The 15,868-nt window shown below is 42.3% G+C and overlaps 1 protein-coding gene across 1 annotated transcript in view; it reads right to left on the minus strand.

Annotated features, from left to right (window-relative positions):
- The window catches only part of LOC136871860 (SLIT-ROBO Rho GTPase-activating protein 1), a 597,464-nt gene extending 581,833 nt beyond the window's left edge, over nt 1-15,631 (minus strand). Inside the window, exon 1 of the mRNA XM_067145501.2 lies at nt 15,357-15,631. Coding sequence (XP_067001602.2) covers nt 15,357-15,441 — 85 coding nt within the window. The 5' untranslated portion in view covers nt 15,442-15,631. The remainder of the gene's footprint in view (nt 1-15,356) is intronic.
- Nucleotides 15,632-15,868: the final 237 nt, after the last annotated feature.

The raw sequence follows: 15,868 nt of genomic DNA on the forward strand, positions 1-15,868 counted from the left end.
CTAACACTAGGTATCGTTATTAACCATGGGCTTTTATGTATACTGTGATTAGTTTAAACAGTTATCTTAACTGTTTGGCAATCAGTAACAACCCAGAGGAATACTACTAACTATAATATATCCAGGCGTAGTTGATTTTCACTGTTGTTATTGCTTATAAACTATAGAATTAAGTAAAGGTGATGACAAATATACTTTTTTTTTTTTTTTGCTTTACGTCGCACCAACACAGATAGGTCTTATGGCGACGATGGGACAGGGGAGGGCTAGGAGTGGGAAGGAAGCGGCCGTGGCCTTAATTAAGGTACAGCCCCAGCATTTGCCTGGTGTGAAAATGGGAAACCACGGAAAACCATTTTCAGGGCTGCCGACAGTGGGATTCGAACCTACTATCTCCCGAATACTGGATACTGGCCGCACTTAAGCGACTGCAGCTATCGAGCTCGGTGACAAATATACTGTTTGCTGCCGTGTGCTCATTGAAACATCTTATTTTGGAATTAGGATACTTGTCGATGGCATTATACAGAACACTGTAAGTGAATTTATTACGTGACTGGAGACTAAAACAAAAGGGAATTGCTTACAGCATTCATTAGTGGGCCGTAAACATTAAATATATGAATGAGAAAAGTGATTTACCTACCTCCTATATACAAATAGGAATATGTAACATATACTTAGTCATACCCCCTGGTGACTCGGGTGGTTATATGGAGACCTTTCAAATCTGTATTCTGGGTTCAAATATCAGCGATTATTCTTTCATTTTTTGTTTGCTTGCAAGAAAGCTGAGATAGGACAGACTCACTACGGTATTCCTGCTTTTTCCACTCCAAAAATACTCCATTTACATTTATTTCTTCTCGTACTGAGAACCTGAAACTAGCTGAAGCTTCATTATTCGATCCGGCATCAGCACTTGAATAGTATCATTGGCATTATTACGTTGGAAAATCCTATACGTTATATTTTTTGTAGTAATCCTACAAATAATGCTTCAAAATCTCTTTTCCTGTCTCATGATTCGGTACCCTTGAAAGTAATTTTCCGTGGTATTCCATTTTCACACTAGCCAAATGCCTTGGGTTGCTAAGACGACTGCTACCCAGTCAGATGGCCTGTAGATACTACAGTATAACATGGTCTACGTAATGACTTCCACAATCGTACGCCTTGGTGCTCCCACAGACCGGAATAAAAATGTTTAAACGAGCCGGGAAGCTGATCCAGAGTCTCCGAAGAGATGCCAGAGTGTTGGAATATTTTGTTCCACAGGAGTTCTTCAACGAGTCAGAAGCCAACGACACAAGACTATCGCACTTCAACACAGCAAATGTCACCCAATTCAACCAAGATCGAACCTGCTGTCTTGGTAAAAGATGAATGACGACTAACCGACTGCGCCACTGAGGACGGGAGCTTATTTCAAAGCAAGACCATGAATTACAAATGTACCAGTTACGAAAGACACACCAAAAGCGAAATATGTTGAGAATTCAAACCACAGGCTGGCCTGATCCTCAACAGCACCGCCGTTAGCTGTCAGAGATGGCCACGGCATCACTGAAAAGGCATACTAGGTAAATGAGAAAGGGAGTGGGATAGATACCCGTTGTTTTCCTCGCCGAGTCATAAGTTGCTATTAGGCCTACATATCAGTCTGCCAAGCCCACCGAAATGCACGCATCAACCGACCCTCTGAACATTTTCACACCATTCATAACAGGGACTGGCTGCTTACGAAATGGCATTATTAGTATCGCTCTTACCTCACTTCTTTGATATCGTCAAAGCTAAAGGTGAGACTGAGACAGGTCAATGAAAGTAACAAATTTGACCTAGCCCATGTCAGAAGACACTGTGCACTATAAACACTAGGTCTCGCCAACAATACGGCATAAGCGAAAGGTATCAAATAGAAATCACTTGCCGTTAGAAGGCTACCCGACGTAGAAGAGGCGGACTTATATAGTGGTTAGTGTGATTAGCTGCCACTCGCGGAGGCGCTGGTTCGATTCCCAGCTCTGCCATGAAATTTGAAATGTGATACGAGGGCTGGAACGGAGTCAACTTAGCCTCGGGAGGACAACTGAGTAGAGGGGAGGGGGGTTCGATTCACTCCTCAGCCATCCTCAAAGTGGTTTTTCTTGCTTTCCCATTTTTCCTCCAGGCAAATGCCGGGATGGTACCTAACTAAAGGCCACGGCCGCTTCCTTGTCTACCCCCTCCAATCTTCCCCTCCCCCCCGCAAGGAGGCCCTGTTCAGCATAGCAGGTGAGGCCACCTGGGCGAGGTACTAGTCCTCCTCCCGAGTTGTATCACTCCGCCCCAAAGTCTCACGCTTCAGGGCACTGTCCTTGAGGCGGTAGAGGTGGGATCCCTCGCTGAGTTCGCTAAGTTTGAGGGAAAAACCAACCATGGAGGGTAAACGGATCAAGAAAGAAAGAAAAGGTAAGAAGGTAAGCATAAGAGAAGCCGCATTATACTATTTCTTTTTATTTTGTTATTACCTACAACGCTTAATTAGACATGTTATTTTCTTGTTTAGGCAAACATAAATGGATGCGTCTTTGATTCATACAACTGAAGGCAAATATTTATGTGTAGAGGCATCTGTTTTTCACAAAGCTTTAAAATAGCGAAGCTTGCATCCGGGAGATAGTAGGTTCGAATCCCACTATCGGCAGCCCTGAAGATGGTTTTCCGTGGTTTCCCATTTTCACACCAGGCAAATGCTGGGGCTGTACCTTAATTAAAGCCACGGCCGATTCCTTCCAACTCCTCGGCCTTTCCTATCCCATCGTCGCCATAAGACCTATCTGTGTCGGTGCGACGTAAAGCCCCTAGCAAAAAAAAAAAATAGCGAAATTTGGGTGAAATTTTAAAATTTGACTAAAAACGCAAAACTATTTACCTTTAAGTAAAATCGCGAAGTTATTGACGAAATCTGTGGAATCAGTATGTGATCCACCGGTCTAGAAAGCAAAGAATAACGGCCGAGAGGATCCGTCGTGCTGACCACATGACACCTCGTAATCTGCAGGCCTTCGGGCTGAGCAGCGATCGCTTGGTAGGCCAAGGCCCTTCGGGGCTGTTGCGCCATGGTGTGTGTGTGGGGGGGGGGTGATTATGTGATCCAAGAAGCATAATGAAAGATGATTTAGAAAATGATGAAGTCTCGCCTAATAATGCACATTCACATCCAACGAGAATTTTCAACGTCAGAATACCTTGAACCATACACAGTATTTAGGGATACAGTTGGTAGTTCATGCAGAGCAAGTAAAGATATTGGTGTGATTGCCATTCTTCTTTCCCTGAAATCAGAATGCGGGCATTTTGTGCAAGCTGAAGAATTTATGGATCCCAGTCAGTAATATTGAGAGTAAGAGCTAATTTTCAACGTCTTGTAATATAATGTCTGACAGGAGAACAGTTCTGACTCCCAGTAATATAGTACTCATGATACCTCGGTCTTTTTCACACAGACTAGACCCTACTTGTTAAAGTGGCAGGAGAAACATTTTCCCAACTTCCATGCTTTGATATATGTCTTCTTCTACCGCTCTTCCCACACCTGTGCGAACTGTGTAGCAAATGTGGATTTGGCCCAGTTTGACGGCCGGATGCCCTTTCCTGACGCCAAACTTATATGGAAGGATCTAATCACTATTGCGTATTTCTGCGGTCGTTGGTAGTGTGTTGTCTGAATATGAAGAGGAAAGTGTTGGAACAAACACAAACACCCAGTCTCCAAGCCAGAAGGATTAATCAAACACTATTAAAATCCCCGACCCGGTCGATAATCGAACCCGGGACCCTCTGAACCGAAGGCCTCAAAGCTGACCATTCACCCACTGAGTTGGACTATGCTTTGATATATGTAATATGTATTTTCAGCAGAAGCAAAACTCTCGTGCTTCTAGTAGTAAGCACAGCAAATCAAAGTCATATTCGTACAGGCCATGAAGGCCCTTGGAAGGGTGGAAGGTAAAAGCTTCCACTATCCGTAATGTCGGAGCTTGGTGGGGGTAGAGTGGTCAGTGGAACTAACCTGGTACTCATTTTTTAGTGTAGGCTGAGTGAACCTCAGAGACATGTGCACCTCCGGAAGGGGAAATCTAGTTTCTTAAATTTTTCGACTTCCTGACAGGGAATCGAATCCACGTCCTTCTGGGTGAACCGAGCACACCTTTACCGCTTCGGCCAGGTAGCCCCTGAGATTTTAGTACCGATATAAGTCAAAATAAAATATGATGTTTTACTGTAAGTAAGCTATCAGCTTTCTCTGGTTTAGCTTTAATTACTAAAACGTGAAAACAGAATTCAGCGACTTTATTTTTGAAATAAAATAAAAATAGGGAAAAATATATCGAAATAATTTAGTAAAAATGACGAAATTAGGCAAAACGTTTCACCACAAACAGGTGCCTCTATGTGTTATGCATCGATCTAGAAATCCGATCTTTTTTTTTTTTTTTTTTTTTTTTGCTAGGGGCTTTACGTCGCACCGACACAGATAGGTCTTATGGCGACGATGGGATAGGAAAGGCCTAGGAGTTGGAAGGAAGCGGCCGTGGCCTTAATTAAGGTACAGCCCCAGCATTTGCCTGGTGTGAAAATGGGAAACCACGGAAAACCATTTTCAGGGCTGCCGATAGTGGGATTCGAACCTACTATCTCCCGGATGCAAGCTCACAGCCGCGCGCCTCTACGCGCACGGCCAACTCGCCCGGTAAATCCGATCTTAGTGCTGTTTACAAGCCAGAAACTATGCTTCCGTTTCATGGTTTAGTCCTGTACGGGTTTATCCTGTAATGTGACGGATTCTTCGATTTTAGCCAGCGACCAATTTTTTTGCGAATGAGTGTACCTATCAACAAAGGCACACCGGAAGTGTAACTTATCAGATAGAAATCCCATGCGTAAACCCATAAACCCATTTCATTATACAAAGTCTCTTAACTGAATTTAGTCAAAGTCAGGAAACTCAATTTCCTTGACATTTTGTGTATAAGCCAAATTTCAAGACTACCGTTTGGCTCCATGGCTAAATGGTTAGCGTGCTGGCCTTTCGTCACACGGGTCCCGGGTTCGATTCCCGGCAGGGTCGGGAATTTTAACCATCATTGGTTAATTTCGCTGGCACGGGAGCTGGGTATTTGTGTCGTCTTCACGATCATTTAATCCTCATCACGACGCGCAGGTCACCTACGGGAGTCAAATCAAAAGACCTGAACCTGGAGTGGCGAACTTGTCCTCGGACCCTCCCGGCACTAAAAGCTATACGCCATATCATATCATACCATTTCATTTCAAGACTATAGCTGCTGCGGTTCAACGGAAATCGCTAATCAAAGACAGACGACACAGTTTGTTTAAAATGCACTCGAAACTGGGATTCTTCATTCTTATATATATAAACTTCTCCTGAATCATGGTGGATATGTTTTGTTTTTGTTTTTTTGTTTTTTTGCTTTACGTCGCACCGACACAGATAGGTCTTATGGAGACGATGGGACAGGGAAGGGCTAGGAGTGGGGGAAGCGGCCGTGGCCTTAATTAAGGTAGAGCCCCAGCATTTGCCTGGTGTGAAAATGGGAAACCACGGAAAACCATCTTCAGGGCTGCCGACAGTGGGGTTCGAACCTACTATCTCCCGAATACTGGATACTGGCTGCACTTAAGCGACTGCAGCTATCGAGCTCGGTAAATATGTGTTTTTAAGGAGGCTGTATATTTTATGGAAATCCCTTCTATGGAAATGAGAAAGATAAGCAGCTTAGGAGAGCGGAAACAGGAGAGAAGGTCCCACCGCGTTGCCTGTTTATACCGTACCTAAAAGAACAAAGGACAACGACTGCTGGATACAAATATCGAACTACGCTGCTGGATATAAACATCGAACTACGAGGACGACTTTCCAGCAGTTCGCTGCTGTCATCTCACAACACAAAAGAAATTCTATTTTAACATTTTATCAGACTTAATTTTAATTATTATCATACATACATACATACATACATTTATTGAACATAACAGGCGACTTCGCCCCTATACATGTTCACATGCAATAATAATAATAATAATAATAATAATAATAATAATAATAATAATAATAATAATAATAATAATAATAATAATAATAATATTATTAATAATAATAATAATAATAGTAGTAGTAATAATAATAATAATAATAATAATAATAATAATAACGATTAAATGAATAATAAATAATAATAATAATAATAAAATGGATAATAATAATAATAATAATAATAAGGATAATAATAATAAGAATAATTAGCAGTCATTAGCTGAAGCAGTTCACTCACTCAGTGTTCATCCAGTGTCCTTATTATGCTCTGTACTTGCGTCACATTCTTGTTACTGACCTACACCTGATCAATAATCAAACAACAACACTCAGCATTTCAGCACTTGCATTCCAGCTAACTTTAAAACAAACAGACCATGCAATCCTGTCCTCTTACCCAACTCCACCTAACTAAGTACTCAGTCCCTATATTCCCTAATCCATTAGAATTTTAACATACTATCCCCTTCCCTTATACAGATAACTATTCCACCCCCCTATTCCCCTGCCCACCCTCTAACTCACTCTCCTTCATTTTACTCTCGCAGGCCTTTTTTGTCGCACAAAAATACCTGTTCAATTCACCCCCTTTTTCCCATTGTTTAATAATCCATCTCAGTATTGCGTTCTCATCCCCTCTCCCCAATATTTCCCGATGCTCGGCACTCAATAATCCATGTCTTAGCCCCCTCGTTACCTCACAGTCTCTTAGCAAGTGAAACTCATCATTCACATCTCCACAAAGTACACACCTTGTCTTATCCCTCCCCTGTAACCAGCCTGTATTCCTTGGCAAACCTAAAAGCCACCACATCATCCCATATCGTTTTGACCTATCGACGTATCTAATATTCAACCCTGCTATCTCCTCTATTTTCGTCAAAACAGTCAGCGAATTTCTTAGTCTGCTTTCCCCCAATAATTTCTGCCTATGGATATCTCTAATTCTCCTTTCCAGTATATTCATCCCTCTCACTTCTGTCTTTGACCAAACCTCCCTCCACAGGTGTCCTAATCCTATCCTCTCCAAATATCCCTTTATTTTTTCTAACCATCCACCCTTATACATGCTCTTAAATTGCTGTACATATGCTGCCTGTAATACTCTCCCACCTTCCTGTCTTTTTAAATTCATCCAGTATCTAACTATTCTTTTCACACCCTCTGATTCCAAATCCTCCCCACACATTAATTCCGCCCCTACATTTGCTGTACACCTCGGTAAGCCCATCACTAACTTAGCAAAACTACTAATAATCCTTCTTAGTTCCTCTCTTTTCTCATCCAGCCCCCATCCAGGTCATAAATTGCCACTCCCCTATTCCTCCAAATTACTTCTTCTCCCGAACCTCTCAATCTATCACCCCCCTTTTTTCCTAGTAATTCATCAAAGTGCCTGACCCATTGCACTTCCTCAATACTCGTTCTCTCTATATTCCTTCCACCCTTAATAATTCTATTAATCTTATCCCAAACTCTCTCAAAATTGTTTGTCTTGCAGTCATTATTTATGGCTTCCATTTGTTCCTCTAACCACGTCTTTTTTGTCTCAGAGATTTTCTTTTTATACTCCTTCCTCAATCTACAGAAAAACTCCCTTTCTTGGCTCCCACCTTTCCTTCTATATTCTCCTAACGCGTCCATCACCTTCCTCCGCAATCCTTCACACTCCCTATTAAACCATTCTTCTCCCTCTTTCTTATTTCCTTTTCTAGCTTTCACCTTCTGCGCTATCATCTTTATTGGATGTAGCAACAATTCCAAGGCTTTATCAGTATTATTCTCTTCTAACGCCCCTTCCCACCCATATTTCAGAAGATGTAGCTCCTCCTTTACTACCCTATTCCAATCCCGGCCCACCTTCTCTGTCCATTTATACTTATTATAACCACTCCCTCGTTTATCCTTTGTCTCATCTTCCTTCATTGTACACTTCTCTTCCTCCCTTTTCAGCATAACCCTCACCGGGAAATGGTGTGATTCAATCCAATCTCCTATTTCCATACTTACAACTTCCTCAATCATCCCTTCCGAACTTAAAACCATATCTATCACACTACCCCCCTTCTCCGTAACATATGTCAATTTCCCCGTCCTGTCACCCTCTATCCACCCATTCAGAATATACAAATTTCCCACAGCACACATCTCTAGGAGCTTCTCTCCATAACTATTTGTAATTTTGTCCTCACTCCTTCTACTTTCCAACAAACACATTCCATCCTCCCTACTATAAACTGGGCTCTGTTCTCCTATTCTCGCGTTCCAATCCCCAAATAACAACATATCCTCCTCACCTGGATACATTCCCCTTATCCTACCAATATCCACCAATAACTCTTCAAAAAAATATTTATTTGCATATGCTGAATTACTAGGGTGGCAGTAAACAAAAGCTAGATTTATTTTCTTCCTCCTTCCCTCACCTTCCTTCCCAAATTCAATCTCAGCCATATGGTTTCCATCATATCGGTCTCTATATCCTCTACTCTTTCACTAATTTCTTCCCTAATTAGAACTATCATCCCTCCTGGTGCTCGTCCCTTATTCCTCTCTTTTCTTCTATATTTATATTTTATCTCAAACCCCTTCCATGAAATCTCCCTCCCTGTTTCCAACCACGTCTCCAAGAGTGCCACAACATCAAAACTTTCAATTACTTCCCGAACTTTCTTGTTTCCTAATTTGTTCCTTAGTCCCTCAATATTCACACATCCTATCTTCCAATATAGTTATAACTTTCCCTCCCTCCCTTCTAGGTCTCCCCCTCTATTCTTGCTTCTAGTATTTATCGACCTCTCTTCCTCTGTATCCTCCATCCCTTTACGTACTTTTCCCCATATGTCTTTTAAGCTCTTACTTCTGACTTTACTCATAATTTTTTTACCTTCTTGTCGATCTGTCTCCTCTTGACCTTTCTTGTTCACTACACCACTGCACCCTGTTCTCACCCCTTCTTGCTGCTCACCCCCACTCACCCCCTCACTATTTTGGACTTCTGAATCCACCTTCCTTTGTCCTTTCTTGCTCACTGCACCTCTACACTCTACTCTCCCAGTTTCTTGCTGCTCACTCTCACCGTCCACTTCACTATCTTGATCTTCTGTCTCCCGGCTGCACTGCCCATTCTCTTCCGAGATGCTCTGCTCTCCTGCCACGTCCCTCCTCCTCTTCTTTTCTTCTTTCTTCTTCCCATCTTGCCTTGTCCTCTCACCACCCTCAACCCTCTCGTTTTCGTCCATTTCCTTTAGCTTCGTCACTGAATGTACTCTAACCCATCGCCCGTTTGTCACCTCCAACCTCAGACCTCTTATTCGGGCCTTTAGCCCCTGGTTCCTCGCTCTCCATAGGTGCCTATTCAAGATCTTCATATTTTCACTTCCTTCTCTTCCCATGTCTCCTTTCACCCCTATTTTCAGCCCTTGTAAATTCTTGCTGTTACCTAACACAGTTTCTGCCATTAAGGTTGAGAACAATTTAACCCTAATTGGCCTCCGACCTTTGATTTTACCAACTCTCTCTACATCATCTATGTCTATCTCACTAAAGTTTATCTTCATTGCATCACGTATAACTTCCACCACCTTATATATCAGCTCAATCTTGCTCTCTCTCGCCCCTTCCTCAACTCCATATATAAATATGGCTTTTTTCAATCTCTCCTGCCTGTACCCCTCCGCTTCTTTCTTCATCTTCATCACCTCCTCTTTCAGATGTTTCACTTCCCCTCTCAATAACTCGATTTCTTTCTCGTTATTGACCACTCTCCTGCTCGATTCCTCTGTCTTCGTTTCAAGCCATTTCTTCATGTTCCCTATCTCCTTTCTCTGCTCCTCCATCATGTCCTTTATTTCCTGCACCTTATCCCATTGACACTTTTCCTGCATAACTTCACTTACAACCACCCTGAGTGCGGCCAAATCCTCCGTACTATATTTTCCACTGGTATTTGGGCCTGGGTTTACTTCCACCCCCCCAATAACCAGTAGCACTGCTATCACTGTCACCACCAGCACCGCTTCACTCATTTTCAATCCGTCCGTACTTATCACCAATCCACTCCTGGTCTCCTTCTTCTGCCTTGCCTGCCATTTCCCAATAGCGGCCCGGTACTGTTCAATGCCGACCATGTTTACAGCACGCACTTCACTACGCAACCTCTCTCCTCGACCGCTCGAGCTAGACTGTTGACAAAAGAAATTCTAAAATACTAAGAACCTACTCACACTGGAACAACGTCGAAAGTCCTCAGCCGTTTTTATTTATTTAGCGTACAGCTTTTAGTGTCGGGAGGAGTGCAGGTCTTTCTCATTTGACACCCATGAGTGACCTGATGATAATGAGGCAGGGAGAGGGTGAAACTTGTTGGCGGCACCAAGTTTACTCCTGTCGAATAACGCCAAGGAGTTTGCTCAAGGTTTTACGTCTTCATCCGACGGACGAATCACTATCAACAGCGTCATATGCCTTTACTTCATATGAACACTGCGGAAAGGTTTGGAATCGAACCAAGGGTTTTAGCATGTAAAATTGTAAACCACCACCTCTCCTATCCTGCCGGCCAACAATCTGATGGTGAATTGTTATTCCGCCAATGGGACTCGAACCAGCTTACCATGGTGTCAGACCACATAGTCTTGACGCCTTAACGAACATAGCCACCAGATAGATATACCGTAAACCATTATTAATTCTCGCTCAGTCCGGTTCCGCGGTGTAGGGGGCAACGCGTCCGCCTGTCACCCGGAGGCCCCGGACCTGGGGACTAGGTAATTGTGACGCCCTTAATCTTCCTTTCCTCACACATAACATTCCACACTACCGCCATTCCAATTACACGCAGGTTCATACTGCAATATGGTGCCAGTAGGGGCAAAAGATTCAAACAGCATTTCAAAAAATCTCGTTCTCGTTTCAAAAATGAGAGTTATCACCGGCGATAAGTAGGACTGCTAGACTTGATGCAGGTTTTTATCCGTTCTCAGTGATGTCAATGAACATAGGAATACACGAAATACTTGCACGAAAATTTTGCACAGGACAAAAGTTGTTGCAAATGAAATTACGAATATATTTTTATATAGCTGTTTTTCCCGTTGAATTCCATGCTTTTTTACTACATACTCTTCAAATCGTAATTTTGGATGTGGTAAAATGCACCCCTTCATTCTTGTATCTCGAAATACAAAAATTACAAGAAAAAAATCCAAAAAAAAAGGGGAATAATTCTCTGAACAGTCGACCAACCGGCATGGCCGAAGTTGAAAGGTAAAAAGTAACAAACCATTACTGTAAATAAACTAATATTTCCTGCTGACTATTGTTTACGACCTATTCGTTCTGGGCGTGCTCATATACCTTATCATATTATTATTATTATTATTATTATTATTATTATTATTATTATTATCTGCTTTACGTCGCACCGACACAGATAGGTCTTATGGCGACGATGGGATAGGAAAGGCCTAGGAGTGGGAAGGAAGCTGCCGTGGCCTTAATTAAGGTACAGCCCCAGCATTTGCCTGCTGTGAAAATGGGAAACCACGGACAACCGTCTTCAGGGCTGCCGATAGTGGGTTCGAACCCACTACCTACCGGATGCAAGCTCACAGCTGCACGCCCCTAACTTCACGGCCAACTCGCCTGGTATTATTATTATTATTATTATTATTATTATTATTATTATTATTATTATTATTATTATTGTCCGCCTCTGTGGTGTAGTGGTTACTGTGATTAGCTGCAACCCCCGGAGATCCGGGTTCGATTCCCGGCTATGTCACGAAATTTGAAAAGTAGTACGAGGGCTGGAACGGGGTCCACTCAGCCTCGTGAGGCCAACTAAATAAATGCGTGTGGCCTCCGGACAGGCCTGCTGCAGGTCTTTTGAACTGACGTCCATAGTCGACCTGCGCGTGGTGATCAGGATGAAATGATGATGAAGACGGCGCATACACCCAGTCCCGGTGCCAGGGGAATTAACCAATTATAGTTAAAATTCACGACCCTCCCAAGAATCGAACCCGGGACCCCTGTGACCAAAGGCCAGCACGCTAACCATTTAACAATGGAGCCGGACTGGAAGGTCAACTGAGTAGAGGGGTGTTCGATTCCCACCTCAGCCATCCTCGAAGTGGTATTCCGTGGTTTCCCACTTCTCCAGGCAATTGCTGGCATGGTACCTAACTTAATGCCAAGGCCGCTTCCTGCCCTCTTCCTAGTCTATCCTTTCCGATCTTCCCATCCTCCCATACGGTCCCTGTTCAGCATAGCAGGTGAGGCCGCCTGGGCGAGGTACTGGTCCTCCTGCCAAGTTGTATCCCCCGACCCGATATCTCACGCTCCAGGACACTACCCTTGAGGCGACAGAGGTGGGATCCCTCGCTGAGTCGGAGGGAAAAGCCAACACTGGAGGGTAAACGGATTAAGAAAGAAGAGGCGAATGAAAGATTATTATTATTATTATTATTATTATTAGTATTAGTATTATTTAAAAGTTGAATAATCCAGGAAGATTTTAAAACATTTTTGCATAACAGGTGTAGGCTACAGCTTGCATAAAATTTGCAGGGATAGACGTCTGATGACGATAACATTTCCTAGAGGAATTTAGTAATTTAAGAAATACTAATAAAATGATAGAATCAGTGAAACCATCGTTTTAAAATTAAGCGATTAGATGATTCATTCTGGCTGGATTATCAGCAATAGCAAAGACAAGAGGCACAGAACATAAAAACTTCTGGGTGTCCTTCCATGAATACATCCTATAACTACTCTAACAAGTCGACGCGCAGTGATGAAAATTAATGGAGGTTAAGAAGGGGCGTTCACTAAATGACCCATGCACTGTGACCTCGTTAGTTCTATTGTGGTACTCCATGTGTATACATGGCTGACAATGATGACTGATGTAAAGATTTAATGAATTTAATATCAAGATGAAGGCCTACCTCATTTTACAGTATTTCGGTGTTCTCCTGTTTGTGGACTTAAGAAAGCTCGAATTAAACGTCCCCCTGAGAAATGTCCCCTTATTCATATGAATATATTTTTGATTTATAACACGAAAGTTGTTTGAATCCTGAGACTCACTACAACAGATTATAAAGGCCAAGAAAATGAATGACGACTTCTCTGCCACACAATACGAATATAACAGAGATGCACAGCTTGACAATAAAGTAACAACATCGTTACATACTATTATACAGAGTTACCTCAAATTTGATGATGTCGCTAAGACTCATGTCTTTTAGTAAATGAAGATAAAGACATTATTCTGGATTACACACGATGAATGTCGAAATGTCGTTACTTTATGAAATATCTTGTAAGCTTCCAAAGTAATATGATCAATTCTGAAGCTAGTTCAAGGGTGATTTTGCAAATAATGAGGATTGAAATTAAATAATAAATATGTTACCGTATTGGTTTTATGTTCCCTTAACTACTTTTACGGTTTTCGGAGACGCCGAGGTGCCAGAATTTAGTCCCACAGGAGTTCTTTTTACGTGCCAGTAAATTTACCGACACGAGGGCTAACGTATCTGAACACCTTCAAATACCACCGGAGTGAGTCAGGGTCGAACCTGCTAAGTTGGGGTCAGATGGCCAGCGTCTCAACCCTCTGAGCCACTCAGCCCGGCGACTGGAATGAATGAGATTAGGTCGTCAAGTGCTAATCAAGTTGGAAAAGACCTTGGTTATAGCACATGTTTGGCTAAAAAAACTGGTGAGAAAATGGGAATCCACGCGAAACAACCTTCAGTGCTGCCGATGATGAGATTCGAACCCACCTTCTACCAAACGCAAGCTTACAGTCACACAAATACTTTCCACGCAGCCAACTCGCTTGGTACGCAATACAACATCCAGAGAGAGAAGTACTTTTCTTCTTGATCGGCACAGGATACTACGTAGTATCATTGCCTGCCTCCCGTACACACTTTATTTTAATAATCTCACAACACTTCCGTCCTTTCGTTTCTCAAAGTCTGGAATATAATAGTTTAAGTAAATAATAAATACACACAAAGTCATCAAGATAGAAATGACGTGCCGTAAACCGTCTGTGGTCGGGATTCAAATGACCTGTTTGGATTTCGCACCCACTAATGTGAATAGCCGTACGAGCTTACGTGATTCAGTAGTGATAGTTAAAATAGATGCAACCAATGAAGCTACTACAAATATATATTTTGTTGCTTAATACTACGTAAATTCAAATAAAGTACTCTTAGTGTTAACGGTCAGTATTCGCCCAGAGGCTCCCATTTCCGTTGAGGTACCGATACGCGAGGTTCAACAGAAAGTTTGGTTTCTACGATGAACGGTTCGACCCACTTTGGATCAGATGATCCGCATCCTACATTCTACTGTCTTCTAATGAGCTGAGAGTGAATTACGAAGGAAAGTGTACAGCTTCAGCGACTTTCTCTATACACCATCATTTTAAAGTTGTCATTAATACATGTACGATCAAGTTTGAGTGCTAGGGCTGAACATCTCCTTATTTTGTCTCAAGGACAACAATCACCACTCCTGTCATTTACACTAAGTTTGAGTTCGATTCTCAACAAGACCATATTTTCTTACTCTGAATCGGTAAACCAACAAAATCAACAGCCGGTATAGAAACGATCGTGACAAATTATATTAACAGTGTCAGAACAACGTTACGTGTGGGCGGTGTCTTGTCTTCTCTCCACCAATAACATCTTGTACCCAGCGATCGGTAATACTTTCAAGGCCAAATTCAAAGCGGGGAACTCGATGGGTGATGTTACCAATAATAATCGATGTTTCAACTATACTGTGCATGTACGTCTCTCCTCTACGCTTCCACTACACCTCGTTTTCCGTGTACTTATAAATAGCGAGGGATTCGCCAGACGCCAGCACTCCCCTATACCGTCTGTGACAGATCTTGGAGGGGTGACAGAAATAATATTTATGGAGCCAACATGCTATGCAGTAAAAAAGTACGACGCTAACAGCTATTTTAGCTGGCAACAACGAACTAACAGCAACAGCGAGCAAAATGTTCGGCACTTAAACATAAGAACATTTACTAAATAACGATAATCCAAACCTGGCAAATCTCCTTCCTGAACTACCCACACACATGGAGAGTTTCAGCTGTGTTTCATGATAAAAAAAAAAAAGAAGTGGTGGTCACACCGAAAACACGTGCACATACAACAGTAACAGTAAGCATGCTTTTTATTAATTTTAATGATACACTTACTATTAAATATGATCAGTTTTCTGGTAGAGCCTAGGCGCTTGATCGGTGATTTCATGACACCACCACCGGTATCTTCTTCATCCATTTCACGTCCTCTTACAAATTAAAGTGTCACAGAATTCACAAATTCTCTCATAAAATGTCTCACCTTACTCACACAACAGAAAAGCACTTAATATCAAGATTCACTCAAGAACCGACATGCCATCGCGATCGTACAGTGACATGTGGACGTATATAAACAATGCAACAAATCAAACTTCGTACCGAGCAGTTTGTTTGTGCTTCACAGAATCTTAGCAACGCGACGACCAGCGAACAGCTGCGCAAGTCGGCAACATGCACGCTCCAACAGACACCTTACCGTACTATTAGATGACAGGCTAGCATCAAGAACTGAAAGTAGTTATAGCCGTCCTCCTCAAGATAGCAGCAGCATACGAAAACATAACCACTTATTGATATTTTCAGGAACCGTATTCAATTAACCGTACATCCCACAGGATGAGTCA

Source organism: Anabrus simplex, chromosome 4, assembly GCF_040414725.1.
Source record: "Anabrus simplex isolate iqAnaSimp1 chromosome 4, ASM4041472v1, whole genome shotgun sequence".
NCBI lineage: Eukaryota > Metazoa > Arthropoda > Insecta > Orthoptera > Tettigoniidae > Anabrus > Anabrus simplex.